The sequence below is a fragment of the Hyperoodon ampullatus genome (genome assembly GCF_949752795.1).
Source record: "Hyperoodon ampullatus genome assembly, chromosome: 8".
In the NCBI taxonomy this organism is placed as follows: Eukaryota; Metazoa; Chordata; class Mammalia; order Artiodactyla; family Ziphiidae; genus Hyperoodon; species Hyperoodon ampullatus.
The window spans coordinates 8,194,285-8,217,682 of record NC_136921.1 but is presented as its reverse complement, the minus strand read 5'-3'; the positions used below and the strand labels follow the sequence as shown (position 1 = coordinate 8,217,682).

Below are 23,398 nucleotides of genomic sequence, written 5' to 3'. Positions count from 1 at the left end.
AAGTGCCAGCAACGGCCGCCTCTGCCATGCTGATACACCACCCTGGGTCCCAGTTGCCTCTGTGTCCCACAGCCAAGCTCTCTTCCCACTTGTGATAGCCCTTGCTCCAGTGTGGAGCTGTGAGGTGAAGTAAGTGTGGCTCTGGTGTTCACTTGGCTCAGGCTAGGGCACGTGCCAGTGCAGTTGTGGGAAACTGGGCAGCCACTGGAGCAGTCCTTGTCCTGCTCTCTCTGCCCTGCTTAGGAAGCAAGCCAGCACTTACACCCTCTTCATGAGTGGAATCCAGGCCTCCCACAGCTCTCCTGTTACTCCTAGTAGCCCTCCAACCAGCCAAGGGAGCTTGTCTTCCCTGGGTTGGACCCAAAACACTCACTTCCCAGGGTGGATCTCTGCCTGTGTATTCTTCCTTTTCCTCTGAATCCCCTCCCAGTGGCGCAAGTCCTGAGCTGATTGCTTCTCTTCCCTTCCTACTGCATTCCATGTGGGTCTTTCTTATAGCCTTGGTTGTACAGGAGTCCTTCTGCCAGTTTCCAGTTAGTTTTCAGTGAGAATTGTTCCTCATGTAGATGTATTTTTGATGTGTTTGTGGGGGGAGGTGAGTTCCACATCTTCCTACTCCACCATGTTGATTGATCCCCCCACCAATTTGGTTTAAGTAATTTTTCCAGCTTCGCCGCCAAGCAGGGCTCTTCTGACTTACCATTTTCATCAGGAATTCACATGGTATGATATTGAAAAAATCTTTAGTAAGAGATGAGACCTGGAAGGTAGGTGTATTAGTCAGGGTTTTAGAGAAACAAAGCCACTAGGACATGGATATGGAAAGGTATTTATCATGAGGACTGGCTCATGCAGTCATGGAGGCTAAGAAGGCCCATGATCTGCTGTCTGCAAGCTAGAGACCTAGAAAAGCAGGTGGTGTAATTCAGTGAGTCTGAAGGACTGAGAACCAGGGGGCTGATGATGTACATTCCAGTCAAGGTCTGAAGGTCTGAGAACCAGGAGTGCTGAGGACAGAAGATCAGTGTCCCAGCTCAAGTAATCAGACTGGAAGGGCCAAATTCTTCCTTTCTCTGCCTTTTTGTTTTACTCAGACCCTCAACATATTGTATGATGCCCACCTGCATTAGGGAGGGTGAATTGCTTTCCTGAGTCCACCTATTCAAGTGCTAATTTCATCCAGAAACATTTTCACAGGTAGACTGAAATAATGTTTAGCCAAATATCTGGGCATTCCTGTGATCCAATGAAGTTGACACATAAAATTAACCATTACATTGGGTTAGATTACAGAGTTGCATAGAGGAACCCTGAAGGGTTTTGGAAATGCTGTTCATAAACTATCTTCTGTGTTTTAGGTGAAACATGGATTGAAGAAAAGAGATAAGTCGTTGAGAGACCTGTTAAGAATCTTGTCATCTTTAGGCTATGCTATTGCAACAACCTGAATTCAGACAGTGCTAATCAAGTTGGAAAGGAAGGAATCTGTTTAGAATACATTTTGAAGACAGAATAGACAAAATACAGTAATAGAGTATTGTTAATGGAGAGAAAGAAATGAGATGACTGCTGTTTGCTGCCTACTGATGATAATGATGTCATTAATCTGGATGCAGTATGCAGGCAGAAAATCTGGTTTGAGGACAATAATAACTTGAATTAGAAACATGTTGCATTCAAAGTGCTTGCCAATATTATTCAGCAGGAAGTTGGAAAGTTAAAGGAGAACTTCAGAGAGAAAGGTTGGAGATGTAGATTTAAAACTCTTTAACAGAGAAGTGAAATGAGTCTTAATAAAAGAACATTGCAAATGGTAGGAACTGAAGAGGTAAGTGAAAGAAGGGGAGTCATCAAGGAAATTTGAGAATTGCAGAGAGAGTTAGAAGAACCAGGAGAATGCTGTGTCCTGGATGTCACTGGAGAAGAATGTGTAGTCCAAGGGGCTGATCAGTGGCATCCTGTTCTGGGGTGGCCTAGAAGAAAATAACTGAGACTACACCATTGTTCTGGTGATGAGGATTTTCCTCCCTAGGAATACTGAAAGCCTTATTTCATTGTAGAGATGAGGGCAAATGTCATATTCCCAGCGGGATTAAAGAGTATGTCATGGGGAAATAGAGCTTATGAGTCTAGACCACATTTTCAAACTTTGGCAGAGATGGGAATGAGAGAAATAGAATGGTATCTGGTAGCTTGAAGCGTGCAGAATAAGAGCAGGGCCAGGCCCTTGATTTGGATGTGTTCTGTTGGGGAGGCTACTGTGGAGAGAATAATGAGTAAGACAAAGTTCTAGAGTAGATAGATAAAAATTGGATGAAGAACACACATTGAGGAGGTTGTCAACATGTAGGGACGTTTCTTCCTCTCATACAGGATGAAAGGAGAGGATAGATGAAATCATAGAGAGCCTTTGTCAGAGAGAAAGAAGAGTGAGTCCATATAGGGGAGAGTTGGAAATTGAAGGCATTGACTAAATGAGAGAGTTAAGGGTTAGGTTGACACTTCCTCTTCCAGCTATAGCATAGAAAATAATGGGAAACCAATCTTCCTTCTGAGAACAACTAGAAAAGCTCACTACCACCCTCCCTCCCCCAGCAAGGATAAAAAAAGAAGTGAAGGTATTTGAGAGGTAATAAGAATGAATATCTAGGAGAGAATAAAAGCTTAGGGAGATAAGGCTAGTGTTTCGTGTTGTTTGTCTCCTACAGATGTTTACTGATTTTTGGAGGGATCAGCGGAAAGACTTAAAAGCTGAAAAACTGAGTGGTGAACTTGATAATCTCTTAGGGCCAGAGAGAAAAGGATTAGAATTTAGGCCCTGCCCAGGTTGGGAGTGTGTGGCCCTGGTGAAACAGTCTTATTTGGGATTGGTAGATACAACTACAAGTAAGGGTGACTGCATGTATATAGGCCTTTAAAGGAGTTGTAACTCTACTTTTAATACATTTAAACCCTGAAAAAAGATTAATTTGTTTTACTTGTCTTAGGAGCTTGGCAGAAGCACATGTAAATCCTGTTTGAAAGATGATAACATTATACTAGACCTCAAATTATTACTAGAAACATTTTGAAAGTATAATGTCCAGCCCATAGTAATAAAAAAGAAAATCAGGCACATGATCAAACAACACAAACAAAATCAAATAGAAGAAACAGAAGGTAATATTAGATCAATAGGGACCTCTGATATTGGAGTTTTTAGGAGCCAACTTTAGTATAGCTATTCTTACCTTGTGCAAAGAGGTAAAAGATTCACCATTTTCTACAGAGAACTGAATACTTTCGAAAGAATGATATGGAAAATCTAGACTTGAAAACGTAATAACTGAAATTAGGAACTTGATGGGTTCAACAGAAGATTAGATATAGCTGAAGAGAGAATTAATGAAGTGGAGAATTACTGAAGCAATTGAGGGAGACATTAAGACTTTGAGAAGGTCAAAAGTGTGTAATTGGAGTCCCAGACAAGGGGTTGAGAGAGAATGGGGCAGAAGTGATATTGAAGGAAATTTGCTGAAAGCTTTCCATAACTGTTGAAACTTATCAAGCAATAGATTCTCAAAACCTTACTAAGACCACACAGAATAAAAAGAAATCCATACCTTGGTATATTGTAGAAACCTGTAGATAACCAAAGACAAAGACAAAAATTTCAAAAGCTGTCTAGAGATGGGGAGAGGGAATATACTTTCAAAGAACCAACAAGTAGACTAATGGCTAACTTCTCAGCAGACACAATGGAAGCCAGAAGACGATGGAATGATATCTTCACATTAGAGAAAATAACTGTCAATCTAGAATTTTAAAACCTGCGATAATATCCTATAAAAATAAAGATGAAATACAGATATTTCAGACTTGACAGTTTTTCAATTGCACTAGCCACTCTTTAAAATGTTTGAAAGACAAATGTGGCTAGTGGCTACCATAGCATAGATATTGAAAATTCCCATCATTTCAGAAAGGACAACATTGCTATAGGTATTAAGAAAACCATAAGAATATTTTGAAGAACATCCACCCCTCCCCCCCCCCCAAAAAGGGAACCTTTAGGTGAAATTGACAAATGCCTAAAAAATGCAAATTAACAAAACTGATCTAAAAAGAAATTTAAAAATTGAAACTATTTAAATGTTAATTTTTGTGTGTGTGTGTATGTGATGTCTGCCTTTAGTATCAGGGGGAATACTATCCCCATAGAATTAATTGGGGAGTATTTCTCCTATTTTTTTAGAAGAGTTTGAAAAGGATTGGTGTTATTTTTTTCTTTCTGTTTGGTAGAATTCACTGGTGAAGCTACCTGGGCTTTTTTTATTGGAAGATTTAAAATTGCCAGTTTAATTTCTTTATTTTTTATATGTCTATTTAAATTTTCTATTTCTTCTTAAGTCAGCTTCAGTAATTTGTGTTCTTCTAGGAATTTATCCATTTCATCTAAGTTGTCTAGTTGGCATAAAGTTGTTCACTGATTCCCTTATAATCATTTTCATTTCTGTAAAGTTAGTAGACCTGTCCCCTTTTTCATTCCTGTTTTTGTGATCATCCTGTGGAGGTGGATTGGACCCCTTCCCAATTAGTAGGATGTCTATACTGATTGCACTCTGTATATCAAGAGAATCTGAGAAAAAATTTATTACTCACCCAGGAGACTCCTGGGGAGAGAAGGGTGGGTATAAGCATCTCTGCCCTGGCTTCAGCCAGAGGGAAGGAGTGAGTTTGGCCTTTATAATGGTTAGGGGACTGAAAATGCAAAGGTCCCATGTGTAGGCTGGGGATTTGTGAAATGTGAATTTCACTCTCGTGCCAAAAAAGGTGGGGATGCAATGGACTTTCTTTTTTTTTTTTTTTTTTTTTTTTTTGCGGTACGCAGGCCTCTCACTGCTGTGGCCTCTCCTGTTGCGGAGCACAGGCTCCGGACGCGCAGGCTCAGTGACCATGGCTCACGGGCCCAGCCGCTCCGCGGCATGTGGGATCTTCCCGGATCAGGGCACGAACCCGTGTCCCCTGCATCAGCAGGTGGACTCCCAACCACTGTGCCACCAGGGAAGCCCGCAATGGACTTTCTTATCAACCTGTCCAGGTTGGGTCAAAGGGGAAGGGGGAGGTGAGGCTTAAGGTAAATTAGGGGTCAGACATCAAAAAATGGAGCCAGACTCTTTATTACAAATCGTAAATTTTGGTTAAAATTTTTTTTGCAATTTTTGATTTTTCTTCAGATTGGATAATCTTTTTTTTTTTTTTTTACAACTTTATTGTAGTGTAATTGCTTCACAATGGTGTATTAGTTTCTGCTTTACAACCAAGTGAATCAGTTATACACATTCATCTGTTCCCACATCCCTTCCCTTTTGCGTTTCCCTCCCTCCCACCCTCCCTATCCCACCCCTCCAGGGGGTCACAAAGCACCGAGCTGATCTCCCTGTGCTATGCGGCTGCTTCCCACTAGCTATCTACCTTACGTTTGGTAGTGTATATATGTCCATGCCTCTCTCTCGCTTTGTCACACCTTACCCTTCCCCCTCCCCATATTTGATCTGTTTTTCCATGTTTATGCTTTCTTCTGTTAGCTCAGATCTGCTCTTGAGTTCCTCCAGTGGAATTTTCATTTCAGTTGTTCTATCTTTCAACTTGGAATTTCCATTTGGTTCTTTTAAAATAATTTCAGTCTCTTACTGATATTTTTTATTTGATGAATCATTGTTATCATAGTTTCCTTTAAAGATGGTTTCTTTTAGTTCTTTGAACGTATTTATAATAGCTGCTTTGAAGTCTTTGTTGCCTGAATCTAAAATCTAGGCTCACTTAGAGATAATTTTTATTGAAACTATCCCCTGCCCCATTGTATGGGTCAAACTTTTCTGTTTTTTTTTTTTTTTTTGCATATCTTATAATTTTTGTTAAAATCTGGATGTTGTTGATAATATATTCAGCATTCTGATTCCTTTTCCTCCAGAGTTGGAGGTGGTTGCTCTGTTCGTTTAGCGGCTTGCATGGGCTAATTCTGTGGAGTCTGTTTCTCTCATGGTGTGTAGCTAGCTGCTCATGTCTCTGCTCAATTCTTTTTTTCTTGTTTTTATTTTTAAGCATGACTTTCTGATAGTTGCCCTTGAGTCAGCATATCTTAGTGGTCAGCTTATGATTAGTCAGAAATTGTGTTTAAACTCCTTGAAATGATGAGGCCCCCACCCTTTGTCAGTGGTCCTGGTGAGACTTGGGAAATGCATTCAAAACTGAGGCAGTTTACAAGTCTGACCTGGCTTTTGCTTTCTGTATTTGCAAGACTCACATTCATCCAGGGATGAATAGCTTTCTAGGACCCACTCATTTCTCTCCTGTATGTTTACAGTCTTGAGCATACACACAGCAGGAAAATGTAGATTCTTACAAGACACACTTTGGTTGTCTCATTCCCTGATTCTCCCTGTTATATTTCTGGTTGGTCTGTTGATCTGTTGCTTGCCCTAACTGGTATTACAAACCAGACGAGCTGTGATATTGGCCTTCCCTGATTTTTTGCCCCTTAAATCACTATTGTTGTTAAAAATGCCTGTGGGTGTGGAATTCTTCCCACTCTGCTCCAGATAAATTTAGCTCTCTCTGGCAGTGGGGTTGCCAGTCATTACAGCTTGCCCTGCTCTAGTAGGACTTCCACGTCAAGAAACTGGGGGTAGGTGTAGGATGGTGGGAGCCCTAGGCTAAACTGCCATACATTTACACTGTTGTTACTGAGATTCAGTAGATTTTTCTTGAATAAACACTTCTCAATTTGTTGTATGTCTTTGGTTAATATCCAGATCCTTAAATGGTTGGTTTTGATAATTTTGTCCATTTTTATTGTTGGGGATAATATTTGTCAAACTCCTCATTCAACCATTCTGGAGGTCCTTTGCCCTGCCTTCTCTCTCAGTTTCTCTGTCTCATTTTTAAACATTTAAATTTTATTCATACTAAATTTTATTTCAGTATATATGTATAAAGTAGGGATCTATTGGCTATTTTTTTTAAAAATGGCATTAAGTAGTGTTTTAACATTACTTAACTGTTTCATGTGTTTCCCAATTATTTGTAATGTAAATTTTTTATTTTTTAAATTTCAGTGAGATTTATTTTAATCCCATCCTCTTTTTTTCCCTTATTCCGTTAATTATATTCTCTTTCACATGTTTTTGCCATCTCTCGCTTTCCGTTGGCTCCATCTTAGCTTCTGAATAGGCTTAACCTTTTCTTTCTTTAAACCTCTCATGACTTTATCTCCTTGAGTTTCCTTCACTACCCAGGTTCATAAATTTCTTCTGTTCTTGCTACTCATAAGGCTGAATGAGACTAGGGTAAGGCAAATGAGATGCCTAGGGCACAAACATTTAAGGAGGCACTTATCTTGGAGTCCTACAAGCATGGGGTTGGCACTTGTGTCACTTAGCTTTCATAAATTTTGTGTCCTAGGTGCCTTGCTTGCCTCACCCTAGTCCTGGCCCTGCTACTCATATTTCTCTCTAGTATATATTTGTTGTAACCTGGTTTCTGTCCCAGATAGTCTTCATTTATTCAAATTTTTGAGCACCTGCTCTGTACTATACATTGGGTCTCAAGACACCACTTCTTTTACCCAGATGCTTTCTTTGTTTACACTTTCTCAAGTCTAGTGCTTTTCCTACATTCCTCCTCATTCCTACTCTTTTGTACCATGTGACACTATTAACCATTACTGCCTGTTCTTCCTAATCTTAGGCCAACTCTTCAGAATGTACAGCTATTTCCATGGCAAGACACCCTCTCTAGGAGCCAGTGGGCAGTTGGGCAGTGTATCATTGGCCCTCATTCTGAAAGCTGGTGAGGATTAGCTGGTGACTTGTGCTTTTAGTGTGTCAGGGTAGGAGTGTCCAGGATTTCTCCAGGGTTAATGGGCCTTCACAACTACATCACTGGGAAGGGAAGGTTGCTTGCTTGTTTGTCTTCTGCTTAGCATCTTGTATTCTTGGAATCTATCCATCTGCTTCCAGTGCTTTGATACCCAAAGGCAGACTTTGACTCTCTGCTCGGCTGGTCTGGCTTATTCTTGCCGACTTTGTTTCCTGGTTTTCCATTCTTTTTTTTTTTTTTTATTTTTTTTTTATTTTTTTTATTTTTTTTATTTTTTGCTTTATCACAAATTTAATCAGTTATATGTATACATATATTCCCATATCCCCTCCCTTTTGCGTCTCCCTCCCACCCTCCCTATCCCACCCCTCCAGGCGGTCACAAAGCACCGAGCTGATCTCCCTGTGCTATGCGGCTGCTTCCCACTAGCTATCTACCTTACGTTTGGTAGTGTATATATGTCCATGCCGCTCTTTCACTTTGTCACAGCTTACCCTTCCCCCTCCCCATATCCTCAAGTCCATTCTCTAGTAGGTCTGTGTCTTTATTCCTGTCTTACCCCTATGTTCTTCATGACCTTTTTTTTTCTTAAATTCCATATATATGTGTCAGCATACAGTATTTGTCTTTCTCTTTCTGACTTACTTCACTCTGTATGACAGACTCTAGGTCCATCCACCTCATTACAAATAGTTCAATTTCATTTCTTTTTATGGCTGAGTAATATTCCATTGTATGTATGTGCCACATCTTCTTTACCCATTCATCCAATGATGGACACTTAGGTTGTTTCCATCTCCGGGCTATTGTAAATAGGGCTGCTATGAACATTTTGGTACATGTCTCTTTTTGAATTATGGTTTTCTCAGGGTATATGCCCAGTAGTGGGATTGCAGGGTCATATGGTAGTTCTATTTGTAGTTTTTTAAGGAACCTCCATACCGTTCTCCATAGTGGCTGTACCAATTCACATTCCCACCAGCAGTGCAAGAGTGTTCCCTTTTTTCCACACCCTCTCCAGCATTTATTGTTTCTAGATTTTTTGATGATGGCCATTCTGACTGGTGTGAGATGATATCTCATTGTAGTTTTGATTTGCATTTCTCTAATTAGTAAAGATGTTGAGCATCCTTTCATGTGTTTGTTGGCAGTCTGTATATCTTCTGTGGAGAAATGTCTATTTAGGTCTTCTGCCCATTTTTGGATTGGGTTGTTTGTTTTTTTGTTATTGAGCTGCATGAGCTGCTTATAAATTTTGGAGATTAATCCTTTGTCAGTTGCTTCATTTGCAAATATTTTCTCCCATTCTGAGGGTTGTCTTTTGGTCTTGTTTATGGTTTCCTTTGCTGTGCAAAAGCTTTTAAGTTTCATTAGGTCCCATGTGTTTATTTTTGTCTTTATTTCCATTTCTCTAGGAGGTGGGTCAAAAAGGATCTTGCTGTGATTTATGTCATAGAGTGTTCTGCCTATGTTGTCCTCTAAGAGTTTGATAGTGTCTGGCCTTACATTTAGGTCTTTAATCCATTTTGAGCTTATTTTTGTGTATGGTGTTAGGGAGTGATCGAATCTCATACTTTTACATGTCCCTGTCCAGTTTTCCCAACACCACTTATTGAAGAGACTGTCCTTTCTCCACTGTACATTCCTGCCTCCTTTATCAAAGATAAGGTGACCATATGTCCGTGGGTTTATCTCTGGGCTTTCTATCCTGTTCCATTGATCTATCTTTCTGTTTCTGTGCCAGTACCATACTGTCTTGATTACTGCAGCTTTGTAGTATAGTCTGAAGTCAGGGAGCCTGATTCCTCCAGCTCCATTTTTCGTTCTCAAGATTGCTTTGGCTATTCGGGGTCTTTTGTGTTTCCATACAAATTGTGAAATTTTTTGTTCTAGTTCTGTGAAAAATGCCAGTGGTATTTTGATAGGGATTGCATTGAATCTGTAGATTGCTTTGGGTAGTAGAGTCATTTTCACAATGTTGATTCTTCCAATCCAAGAACATGGTACATCTCTCCATCTATTTGTATCATCTTTAATTTCTTTCATCAGTGTCTTATAATTTTCTGCATACAGGTCTTTTGTCTCCTTAGGTAGGTTTATTCCTAGATATTTTATTCTTTTTGTTGCAATGGTAAATGGGAGTGTTTCCTTGATTTCACTTTCAGATTTTTCATCATTAGTATATAGGAATGCCAGAGATTTCTGTGCATTAATTTTGTATCCTGCAACTTTACCAAATTCATTGATTAGCTCTAGTAGTTTTCTGGTAGCATCTTTAGGATTCTCTATGTATAGTATCATGTCATCTGCAAACAGTGACAGCTTTACTTCTTCTTTTCCAATTTGGATTCCTTTTATTTGCTTTTCTTCTCTGATTGCTGTGGCTAAAACTTCCAAAACTATGTTGAATAAGAGTGGTGAGAGTGGGCAACCTTGTCTTGTTCCTGATCTTAGTGGAAATGGTTTCAGTTTTTCACCATTGAGGACGATGCTGGCTGTGGGTTTGTCATATATGGCCTTTATTATGTTGAGGAAAGTTCCCTCTATGCCTACTTTCTGCAGGGTTTTTATCATGAATGGGTGTTGAATTTTGTCGAAAGCTTTCTCTGCATCTATTGAGATGATCATATGGTTTTTCTCCTTCAATTTGTTAATATGGTGTATCACGTTGATTGATTTGCGTATATTGAAGAATCCTTGCATTCCTGGGATAAACCCCACTTGATCATGGTGTATGATCCTTTTAATGTGCTGTTGGATTCTGTTTGCTAGTATTTTGTTGAGGATTTTTGCATCTATGTTCATCAGTGATATTGGCCTGTAGTTTTCTTTCTTTGTGACATCCTTGTCTGGTTTTGGTATCAAGGTGATGGTGGCCTCGTAGAATGAGTTTGGGAGTGTTCCTCCCTCTGCTATATTTTGGAAGAGTTTGAGAAGGATAGGCGTTAGCTCTTCTCTAAATGCTTGATAGAATTCGCCTGTGAAGCCATCTGGTCCTGGGCTTTTGTTTGTTGGAAGATTTTTTATCACAGTTTCAATTTCAGTGCTTGTGATTGGTCTGTTCATATGTTCTATTTCTTCCTGATTCAGTCTTGGCAGGTTGTGCATTTCTAAGAATTTGTCCATTTCTTCCAGGTTGTCCATTTTATTGGCATAGAGTTGCTTATAGTAATCTCTCACGATCTTTTGTATTTCTGCAGTGTCAGTTGTTACTTCTCCTTTTTCATTTCTAATTCTATTAATTTGAGTCTTCTCCCTTTTTTTCTTGATGAGTCTGGCTAATGGTTTATCAATTTTGTTTATCTTCTCAAAGAACCAGCTTTTAGTTTTATTGATCTTTGCTATTGTTTCCTTCATTTCTTTTTCATTTATTTCTGATCTGATTTTTATGATTTCTTTCCTTCTGCTAACTTTGGGATGTTTTTGTTCTTCTTTCTCTAATTGCTTTAGGTGCAAGGTTAGGTTGTTTAGTCGAGATATTTCCTGTTTCTTAAGGTGGGATTGTATTGCTATAAACTTCCCTCTTAGAACTGCTTTTGCTGCATCCCATAGGTTTTGGGTCGTCGTGTCTCCATTGTCATTTGTTTCTAGGTATTTTTTTATTTCCTCTTTGATTTCTTCAGTGATCACTTCGTTATTAAGTAATGTATTGTTTAGCCTCCATGTGTTTGTATTTTTTATAGCTCTTTTCCTGTAATTGATATCTAGTCTCATAGCATTGTGGTCGGAAAAGATACTTGATACAATTTCAATTTTCTTAAATTTACCAAGGCTTGATTTGTGACCCAAGATATGATCTATCCTGGAGAATGTTCCATGAGCACTTGAGAAAAATGTGTATTCTGTTGTTTTTGGATGGAATGTCCTATAAATATCAATTAAGTCCATCTTGTTTAATGTATCATTTAAAGCTTGTGTTTCCTTATTTATTTTCATTTTGGATGATCTGTCCATTGGTGAAAGTGGGGTGTTAAAGTCCCCTACTATGATTGTGTTACTGTCGATTTCTCCTTTTATGGCTGTTAGTGTTTGCCTTATGTATTGAGGTGCTCCTATGTTGGGTGCATAAATATTTACAATTGTTATATCTTCTTCTTGGATCGATCCCTTGATCATTATGTAGTGTCCTTCTTTGTCTCTTCTAGTAGTCTTTATTTTAAAGTCTATTTTGTCTGATATGAGAATTGCTACTCCAGCTTTCTTTTGGTTTCCATTTGCATGGAATATCTTTTTCCATCCCCTTACTTTCAGTCTGTATGTGTCTCTAGGTCTGAAGTGGGTCTCTTGTAGACAGCATATATATGGGTCTTGTTTTTGTATCCATTCAGCCAATCTGTGTCTTTTGGTGGGAGCGTTTAGTCCATTTACATTTAAGGTAATTATCGATATGTATGTTCCTATTCCCATTTTCTTAATTGTTTTGGGTTCGTTATTGTAGGTCTTTTCCTTCTGTTGTGTTTCTTGCCTAGAGAAGTTCCTTTAGCATTTGTTGTAAAGCTGGTTTGGTGGTGCTGAACTCTCTCAGCTTTTGCTTGTCTGTAAACGTTTTAATTTCTCCATCAAATCTGAATGAGATCCTTGCTGGGTAGAGTAATCTTGGTTGCAGGTTTCTCTCCTTCATCACTTTAATTATGTCCTGCCACTCCCTTCTGGCTTGTAGAGTTTCTGCTGAGAGATCAGCTGTTATCCTGATGGGGATTCCCTTGTGTGTTATTTGTTGTTTTTGCCTTGCTGCTTTTAATATGATTTCTTTGTGTTTAATTTTTGACAGTTTGATTAATATGTGTCTTGGCGTATTTCTTCTTGGATTTATTCTGTATGGGACTCTCTGTGCCTCCTGGACTTGATTAACTATTTCCTTTCCCATATTAGGGAAGTTTTCAACTATAATCTCTTCAAATATTTTCTCAGTCCCTTTCTTTTTCTCTTCTTCTTCTGGAACCCCTATAATTCGAATGTTGGTGCGTTTAATGTTGTCCCAGAGGTCTCTGATATTGTCCTCTGTTCTTTTCATTCTTTTCTCTTTATTTTGCTCTGCATTAGTTATTTCCACTATTTTATCTTCCACCTCACTTATCCGTTCTTCTGCCTCAGTTATTCTGCTATTGATCCCATCTAGAGTATTTTTCATTTCATTTATTGTGTTTTTAATCGATGCTTGATTCATCTTTAGTTCTACTAGGTCCTTGTTAACTGTTTCTTGCATTTTGTCTATTCTATTTCCAAGATTTTGGATCATCTTTACTATCATTATTCTGAATTCTTTTTCAGATAGACTGCCTATTACCTCTTCATTTGTTAGGTCTGGTGGGTTTTTATCTTGCTCCTTCTCCTGCTGTGTGTTTTTCTGTCTTCTCATTTTGCTTATGTTACTGTGTTTGGGGTCTCCTTTTTGCCGGCTGCAGGTTCGTAGTTCCTGTTGTTTTTGGTGTCTGTCCCCAGTGGCTAAGGTTGGTTTAGTGGGTTGTGTAGGTTTCCTGGTCGAGGGGACTAGTGCCTGTGTTCTGGTGGATGAGGCTGGATCTTGTCTTTCTGGTGGGCAGGTCCACGTCTGGTGGTGTGTTTTGGGGTGTCTGCAGACTTTTTATGATTTTAGGCCACCTCTCTGCTAATGGGTGGCGTTGTGTTCCTGTCTTGCTAGTTGTTTGGCATAGGGTGTCCAGCACTGTAGCTTGCTGGTCGTTGAGTGAAGCTGGGTGCTGGTGTTGAGATGGAGATCTCTGGAAGATTTTCGCCGTTTGATATTATGTGGAGCTGGGAGGTCTCTTGTGGACCAGTGTCCTGAAGTTGGCTCTCCCACCTCAGAGGCACAGTACTGACTCCTGGCTCCTCAATTTGGGATGATTTGTTGTCTATTCATGTATTCCACAGATGCAGGGTACATCAAGTTGATTGTGGAGCTTTAATCCGCTGCTTCTGAGGCTGCTGGGAGAGGTTTCCCTTTCTCTTCTTTGTTCTCACAGCTCCCGGGTCTCAGCTTTGGATTTGGCCCCGCCTCTGCGTGTAGGTCGCCGGAGGGCGTCTGTTCTTCACTCAGACAGGAAAGGGTTAAAGGAGCAGCCTCTTCGGGAACTCTGGCTCACTCAGGCCGGGCGGGAGGGAGGGGCACGGAGTGCGGGGCGAGCCTGCAGCGGCAGAGGTCGGCGTGACGTTGCACCAGCCCGAGGCGCGCCGTGCGTTCTCCCAGGGAAGCCGCCCCTGGATCCCGGGACCCCGGCAGTGGCGGGCTGCTCAGGCTCCCGGAAGGGCGGTGTGGACAGTGACCTGCGCTCGCACACGGGCTTCTTGGCGGCGGCAGCAGCAGCCCCAGCGTCCCACGCCCGTCACTGGGCTCCGCGCTTTCAGTCGCGACTCGCGCCCGTCTGTGGAGCCCCTTTAAGCAGCGCTCTTAATCCCCTCTCCTCGCGCAGCAGGAAACCAAGAGGGAAGAACAAGTCTCTTGCCTCTTCGGCAGCTCCAGAGTTTTCCCGGACTCCCTCCCGGCTAGCTGTGGCACATTAGCCCCCTTCAGGCTGAGTTCTCGCCGCCAGCCCCAGTCCTCTCCCTGCGCTCTGACCGAAGCCCGAGCCTCAGCTTCCAGCGCCGCCCGCCCCGGCGGGCGAGCAGACAAGCCTCTCGGGCTGGTGAGTGCCGCTCGGCACCGATCCTCTGTGCGGGAATCTCTCCGCTTTGCCCTACCCAGGTATGTGGGGAGTTTCTTGCCTTTTGGGAGGTCTGGGGTCTTCTGCCAGCGTTCAGTAGGTGTTCTGTAGGAGTTGTTCCACGTGTAGCTGTATTTCTGGTGTATCCGTGAGGAGGAAGGTGATCTCCGCGTCTTACTCTTCCGCCATCTTACCCGGAAGTCTCTGGTTTTCCATTCTTTGCTGATTTGTTTTTAGCATGGTTTCCCTGAATGACCCTGCTTTGCTTGGTGTTCTCACTGCTTGCTCATGAAAACAAACTCATCCAGTCATTTAAGGAGTGATTATTGAGCACCTATTCTATCCTAGGTACTGTGGGAGCCAGTGGGATTATGGTGATGATCTCAACCAAACATTCCTTATCTTCCTGAGCTAGACAGAAAAGTTAGGTGTAAATCACACCAACCGAGATATTTGCTGTGAAAAAAGGTTACAAATGCAGTTGACCTAGGACATTTGAGATGAGATCTCTGTACCTCCATCTCACTTGACTGGCAGTAACTCCCCTTAATTTTGAACTCTTGCCTGCATCAAGACATGATATGAAGTACCCCATTTTCAATTCTGGCTGTTGTTTTTGGATTGTCTTTCTCTTGCTTGCAGCTTGCTCCAACCCCTTGCCCCACCCAAGGCTGCCATTATTTGTTTTCTTAGTAGTTCATGCAAACCCTGATCATGAACCTGTCTTCCTTTGGAAGTCATTGTCTCCCTTGTTTTCTTAGCATCAGACTCTATTGGTTTTTTCCCCCTATACCTTTATTAGCTTCTTTATTATGTTTTCTACTTCTTCTTCCTCTTTGCAAAAAAAGTTGCCCATACCCAGATTTTGTCCTAGGCCCTCTTCTGCATCACCTTACCCCTTTTTGGCAATCTCTTCCTTTCTAGAAAACGTTGGGTTACCATCTTTATGCAAATGGCTGGCTAATTCATCTCTCTAAGTTATGCTCCAGTTTTCAGGTTCTTAATGTAGAAGTATGTATTTCCAGGTGTAGAGGCGTATATATAGAGGTATGTATTGCCATGTAGAGGTATGTAATACCCCAAGTAGACTTCATCATCTTCTCTAACTTGGTGATGTTATCGTCTCCCAGTCTCCTTACTTGAAATCTCACACAATTGCCACCTCCTTGCTCTCCTTCAGAAATGCCTGGTTGCCAAGTGGTGCCAGTTTTCCTATGTAATACCATGTTAATAGTCTGTTCATTTCAGTGTCTGCAGCTGCAACTCTAGTTCAGGCCTTCCTTTCCTTTCACCCAGTCTGTTCTGGTTCTTTCCTGAGGTGCAGCTGCTGCCAGTCTTTCTCAACTCTAGATGACTCTGAATGTGCTATGCCAGGTTAATTTTTCCTGAAACACAACTTTGGTCTGTTGTTCTTCTCTTCCACTCATTCATGCTTCAGAAATTCCCAACTGCCTTTGAGAAGCGGGACTGGTTTTCTAGACCTCCCAACTTGTTTTATTTTCCTTGCCACTGCCTCCCTTCATATAGGCTGGACTCCATCCAAATGGAATTAACGTGGCAAGAACCTGCCTGTGTTTTTCTGTTTGTGTGTCTATATATTTTTTTCCTTTTGCCAACAGTATGCTTTTCTCACATTCTCAGTTCTTAACATCTTTCCTGAAGCGCTCTTGGATTTCCTGATCTGGAGATACTCTCTTCCATCATATGTACATTACCCATACTTAAAAAAAAAGTGCTTATCACTCCCCAGCTTGCATTAGTTGTTATTTTAATATGAGTTCTATAAGTCTAATGAACTTCTGTATCCCTCACTATGCCTGGTGTATAGCATCTTGCAGAAATAGTTGTTGAATTAAGGAGTGGATGAATGCATTTCTGAATGAAACCAGCAGATGGTCTGGACTCCTCTGTGTGCCTTTTCCACTACCTTGTTGTTTATCTAAGACCATCTGTTTCTCCTTGAAACTTCTTGAGGTTATCTCTGAATCTCTTCATGTATCAATAAGTGGCTTGTTACTCTGTCTCTGTTGCTTCTCCTCTCCTGAGTTAGTATTAATTTCAATTTAAAGAAAAATTACATCATTTTGGTGAAGGATGTGTGTGGGAAGTTTAGAGGAAAGGGTTTTAGTGTTCAGAATGACATCTTGATCCATTTTATGGGAAAGCAGGCTGCCCATCCAGATTTTGAGAATTTGCAAGTATAGGCTTGAATCCTGGGCCTGTGGCCAGCAGAGAGTAGAAAGTAGATGTAGTGATGACATGTTCAGTGTCCAGGTCGAAGGCCAGGGGGCCAGCTGCAGGGCCCCACATTCCAGTCCGCTGAGCCAGGCAGCTGCCTTGTATTCCTTAGGAGCAGCTGCCGGAGCTTCTGGTCAGATGACTGGTTTGAAGTGATGGCAGGTAAGAGTAGGGAAGTAGATGTCTAACTACAGTATTCCCATCTTTTGAAAGCTAGTGAATCATCTGCAGTTCCGTGCATAGTTTTGGACATCTGGTTGTGGCAGTGAATTAGGTTATGTTTATATTGATGAATTCTAAGGAATGGATTTATTTGATTTTGTAGAAGAACGTCATTTGTCTAAGGTTAAACTTAGTAAATGCTGCATCTCTTGAGCCCTAGTTTAGTACCTATTTCATTATAGCCTTTAGATTCTAGATCTTTATACCATTTTTCAAAACCATATTCCCTCCTGCTCTTGTACATTCCACTAGCTGAATAGAACCTCGGAACTCCTTAATTTCTACCTCATTGCCCTATTTGTGGAGATTTTTAGTTGAAGGGTCCCAAACAAGCAGGCTGGTGATACCCATGAGGTTGAAGACCTTGAAAAGCAACTCAGGACAGATGGTGTGCTTGACTAACTGCCTAGGAGAAAGTGACGCCAGGACCCAGGAGGGACACCACATTGCCTTTGCCATCCAAGTCCTAAATTTCCGAGAGCACAGAGGAGGCTTCAGGTTAACAGTTCTTCAGTCACCCATCTCTCTTTGGTTTCAGCTAGTGACAACTGAGCTGATCAAGGCCAGAAGAACTCTGAGCTGAGCAGTGGAGGCCCTCCTGGATCTAGAGAGAAGAGGTGACCTTGGAACCAGTAATGAGCCATCCTGACTACCGGCTGAACCTCCGGCCCCTGGGGACCCCCAGAGGTAGCAAAAGGAAAATGGAATCTGCTCTAGCAACTGGAGACCTGAACTAAAATGGAATGGAGGTGCAGGGAGGGTCTTAGGACTGAGGGAGACTGTAATTCTTTTGGTGACCTGTTAAATATTCTCCTGTGTTATTTACTTTAGAATTGTGTGGTTTCTTGCTGTCTTAATTTACTGTTATATTGATTACAGCTGTTTAATCTCCTCTAGAAAAGTGATGATCTTTTAGTAATTCCCATTTTTAAAAGTTTGTGGCTATAACCAGCAAAGCATACTGAACCCATTATTTGGGTTATGTTCCATGTATATTGTGGTGCTGATTTAAAATTCAGGTCTCAAATCTGCGTACATTTTATTCATGTTTCCTTACCAATTTTTCCTCTTTATGACTATTTGAAATCATTATCAGGAAATTTTATTATGTTTTGGTCTTTCTAAATAAGAAAAAAAAGGTGAAATATCTCCAGTTTTGGAGATAGAGAGACGTTTGAGTAGAGTTGATTGATGCCTCATGTTTCTAGGCGCGTCCTCTTTGGCTGGCCCACGTGGTGTTGGTGCTTCACCAGGTGACAAAATGTCAAAGAGCAAGACCATACGAGGGAAGAAAAAAAGCATATTTGAAACCTACCTGTCCAAGGAGGATGTTTCAGAAGGCTTGAAGAGAGGAACACTTATTCAGGTGCTTAAAATATATTAGAAGGCTATTCCTTGAATATGTGGAATCAGAAGTAATTGATTACTCATTGAAACTGTTTATTTTTCTCTGCTGTGTGCTTTGAGAGAAATGATGATGTAACAGGCCCAGGACTTCCCACTTCTCAGACCTGCAATATAACTAGAGCTGTTAACTAGGGAGCCGTTACGTCCAGTTAGGGTTGTCTAGGAGTGCTTTATTGGAAGGGATATATTAGAGCCAGGCCATGGATTGGTGCAGTTTGAATAAGTGGAGAGAAAGAGCTTTACAAGGGGACCAGCGTGAACTGCTAAGAGAGAAGTGGGATATAGCGTGTGGCTATAAGAAACATTGATAGGTCAGTTTGCCTGGAGCACATGGATGCTGACTGACAGAGAATAAGCTTGAAAAGGAAACAGTAAATAGCAGCAGACAATATTTGTTGAGTGCTTTATATTTATAGTTTACAAAATATTTTTACAAGCTAATTCAGCAGTTTGGCTCAGAAAACGTTCAACTATCCACCGTGAGCCAGGAACAGTTTATATAGTTAGGAGCACACAGCGTGGTTGCTCCCGAGATGAAGGTGGATGAGACTGATTTTCTGTCCTTTGAGGCTGCAGCCCAGTAGTGCAGCAGGCAGTCATGTGAACAGATGATTTGAGGATAAAGGGTAAGTGCTCGGGTAAAAGTGTGACCACTTACTGGAGAATGTTGGGGGAAACCAGGAAACTGTAGGAGGTGACACCTGCAGTGAATATTGAAAGATGACTCATTTGGGTCTATTAAATGAGTGTTATGTGTGTGGGAAGGGAGGTATGGAAAGGTAGTGACACTAACGAAGACACGAACTGGGAAACAATACAGAGTGAGACAGCTTAGGTCTCTTCAGGTGTGAAATCTGAGGCAGGTAGTAGGCAATGAGATCGAGAGGGAGGCGAGGCCACATATTCCTTAAATTAGTCTATTTTATAATTCTTAGTTTAGTATAGAACATTGCCATGTGTTACCTGGCTTGCTTGAAGATGTCGACTGTGTTCCATTTTCTCTCAGTCCGAGTGTGCAGCTTCTATATTTGTGTTTGGGGCTGGAGATCCAGCTAATTAACAGATACTGTCATCTTCTCTTCCTTTTTATCCTTTTAATCACCTTTTGTATTTACCTGTGGTCAAGTGCACATGTGCTTAATATAGACTCCTGAATGAAAATTTGTTTTTAACAAATTAATTAGTTGCTCGCTCTGATTTCAGAGGTACAGTTGGTTTTTTTTTTTAAAGTTTCCCTTGATTTCTTTGATAAGGTCTCTCTTAGGAAAGTTAAAGCTTCAGTTGGACATTTGTTCATTCATTAATCCATTCATTTGCTGTTTATCGTTCAGCGCACATACTGAACTCCATTTTATCTGCAAGTTTCTTGGCCCTCATCTTGTTCTGTGTATGAGGACCTGTTGTGCTTTTCCCATTCTCATCTCCTGCCATTCTCTTCCAGGTACACTCTGCTCAATTCACCCTGATCTTCGAAACTTTGCCAGTAAAAACTCTGCTCTTTGATTCCTCTATGACTTTGTACACACTGTTCCTGGTGTTAGGAATGCTTTCTCCCACTATCTTCATGTAATTGTGCTTGACCTTACCTAAATGTTACCCCCTTTATGAAGCCTCACTTTAATTCTCCAAGTGGAATTGGCCATTACCACTTTCCTGAAGCCGACTTTTTTGTTTACCCTTTATTCTAAACTTATTATCATTTCTTGGAATTTATATTTCCTCAGATAGACTGTTCACTTCCTTGTGGGCATGGTCATGTTTTATTCCCACAAATTAGCACAATGACTGGCATTTGATTGATGCTTAATAAATGTATATCAAATAAATCTTTATTTACCGACTGAATAAAGGATCAAGGTACTGTCTTTGAAGAAGAGTGAGAGGATCCTCTGTTGTTATGACTTGGAAGAAAAATTGTTTATAAAATTTACAGAGATAGGCTCAGGAAACTATTCTGCAATGGCATGGTTTTTGCTCCCTCGTATTAATTTTTGCTTTTGAAGCAACTCTTTGCTAATGTTAAAACAAAAAGCTGATCAATATAACAACTCTCATTCCCAGGAGTTTGTAAGTGATTCCTCCTGGCCTGTGACATCATGAGACTCTGCAGCCAGAGCCTCCCCCAACAGATGAGAACAGTTGTTCTTTGCAGATGGGAAAAGGAATGGGTTCCAGATATGAGGTCACCGTGTGAAATATACAACACTGTAAATAAGATTTTCATAGGCAGAGAAACAGAGTCCATCTGTGCAGGCCTTAATGGGTAAGGTAAAAAGCTAGTCAAGAGAAGAAATTTGAATGCTGTTGGAGAAAATTAAACTTATTAAATATATATATTAGATGTAAGCATTTGTTAGCTTTTGTATACAAACTTAAGTATATTGTGACATCCTTTTTCTTTCCCCAAAGAAACTTTTATTGAAAGATAAGAGATGTTTTTATTTTTTTATTTTTATTTAATTATTTTTTAATAGATCTTTATTGTAGTATAATTGCTTCACAGTACTGTGTTAGTTTCTATTGCGCAGCAAAGCATATCAGCCATATGCATACATGTGTCCCCATATCCCCTCCCTCTTGAGCCTCCCTCCCATCCTCACTATCCCACCCCTCTAGGTCATCACAGAGCACCGAGCTGATCTCCCTGTGCTATGCTGCTGCTTCCCACCAGCCAACTGTTTTACATTCAGTAGTGTATATATGTCAATGCTACTCTCACTTCACCCCAGCTTCCCCATCCCACCCCATGTCCTCAAGTCCATTCTCTATGTCTACCTCTTTATTCCTGCCCTGCAACTAGTTTCATCAGTACCATTTTTTTTTTAGATTTCATTATATATGCGTTAGCATATGGTATTTGTTTTTCTCTTTCTGACTTACTTCACTCTGTATGACAGACTCTAGGTCCATCCACCTCACTACAAATAACTCAATTTTGTTTCTTTTTATGGCTGAGTAATATTCTACTGTATATATGTGCCACATCTTCTTTATCCATTCATCTGTCGATGGACATTTAGGTTGGTTCCATGTCCTGGCTATTGTAAATAGTGCTGCAGTGAACATTGTGGAACATGACTCTTTTTGAATTATGTTTTTTTCAGGGTATATGCCCAGTAGTGGGATTGCTGGGTCATATGGTAGTTCTATTTTTAGTTTTTTAAGGAACCTCCATATTGTTCTCCATAGTGGCTGTATCAATTTACATTCCCACCAACAGAGCAAGAGGGTTCCCTTTTCTCCACACCCTCTCCAGCATTTATTGTTTCTAGATTTTTTGATGATGGCCATTCTGACTGGTGTGAGGTGATACCTCATTGTAGTTTTGATTTGCATTTCTCTAATAATTAGTGATGTTGAGCATCTTTTCATGTGCCTCTTGGCCATCTGTATGTCTTCCTTGGTGAAATGTCTATTTAGGTCTTCTGCCCATTTATTGATTGGATTGTTTGTTTTTTTGATATTGAGCTGCATGAGCTGTTTGTATATTTTGGAGATTAATCCTTGTCTCTTGTTTCATTTGCAAATATTTTCTCCCATTCTGAGGGTTGTCTTTTTGTCTTGTTTATGGTTTCCTTTGCTATACAAAAGCTTTTAATTTTAATTAAGTCCCATTTGTTTATTTTTGTTTTTATTTCCGTTACTCTAGGAGGTGGGTCAAAAAAGATCTTGCTGTGGTTTATGTCAAAGAGTGTTTTTCCTATGTTTTCCCCCAAGAGTTTTATAGTGTCTGGTCTTACATTTAAGTCTTTAATCCATTTGGAGTTTATTTTTGTGTATGGTGTTAGGTAGTGTTCTAATTTCATTCTTTTACATGTAGCTGTCCAGTTTTTCCAGCACCACTTATTGAGGAGGCTGTCTTTCCTCCATTGTATGTTCTTGCCTCCTTTGTCATAAATTAGGTGCCCATATGTACGTGGGTTTATTTCTGGGCATTCTATCCTGTACCATTGATCTATATTTCTGTTTCTGTGCCAGTACCATATTGCTTGATTACTGTAGCTTTGTGGTATAGTTTGAAGTGGGGGAGCCTGATTCCTCCAGCTCTGTTTTTCTTTCTCAAGTTTGCTTTGGCTATTTGGGGTCTTTTGTGTTTCCATACGAATTGTAAAATTTTTTGTTCTAGTTCTGTGAAGAATGCCATTGGTAGTTTGATAGGGATTGCATTGAATCTGTAGATTGCTTTGGGCAGTATAGTCATTTTCACAATATTGATTCTTCCAATCCAAGAGCATGGTATATTTCTCCATCTGCTTATGTCATCTTTGATATCTTTCATCATTGTTTTATAGTTTTCTGAGTACGAGTCTTTTGTCTCTTTAGGCAGGTTTGTTCCTACATATTTTATTCTTTTTGTTGCAGTGGTAAATGGGAGTGTTTCCTTAATTTCTCTTTCCGATTTTTTGTTGTTGGTGTATAGGAATGCCAGAGATTTCATTTTGTATCCTGCAACCCTACCAAATTCACTGATTAGTTCTAGTAGTTTTCTGGTGACATCTTTAGGGTTTTCTATGTATAATATCATGTCATCTACAAACAGTGACAGTTTTACTTCTTCTTTTCCAATTTGTATTCTTTTTATTTCTTTTTCTTCCCTGATTGCTGTGGCTAGGAGTTCCAGAACTGTGTTGAGTAAGAGTGGTGAGAGTGGACATCCTTGTCTTGTTCCTGATCTTAGTGGAAATGCTTTCAGTTTTTCACCATTGAGTATGATGCTTGCTGTGGGTTTGTCATATATGGCCTTTATTATGTTGAGGTAGTTTCCCTCTATGCCCATTTTCTGGAGAGTTTTTATCATAAATGGGTGTTGAATTTTGTCAAAAGCTTTTTCTGCATCTATTGAGATGATCATATGGTTTTTATTTCTTAATTTGTTAATGTGGTGTATCACATTGATTGATGTGCATATATTGAAGAATCCTTGCATCCCTGGGATAAATCCCACTTGATCATGGTGTATGATCCTTTTAATGTGTTGTTGGATTCTGTTTGCTAGTATTTTGTTCAGGATTTTTGCATCTATGTTCATC

At 40.3% G+C, this 23,398-nt stretch overlaps 1 protein-coding gene across 1 annotated transcript in view; it reads left to right on the top strand.

The window, feature by feature from the left end:
• The window catches only part of DIS3L2 (DIS3 like 3'-5' exoribonuclease 2), a 377,502-nt gene that overhangs the window by 38,410 nt on the left and 315,694 nt on the right, over nucleotides 1-23,398 (top strand). Inside the window, exons 2-3 of the mRNA XM_079710102.1 lie at nucleotides 17,500-17,648; nucleotides 18,170-18,327. Of these exons, the coding sequence (XP_079566228.1) occupies nucleotides 17,597-17,648; nucleotides 18,170-18,327 (210 nt within the window). The 5' untranslated portion in view covers nucleotides 17,500-17,596. The remainder of the gene's footprint in view (nucleotides 1-17,499; nucleotides 17,649-18,169; nucleotides 18,328-23,398) is intronic.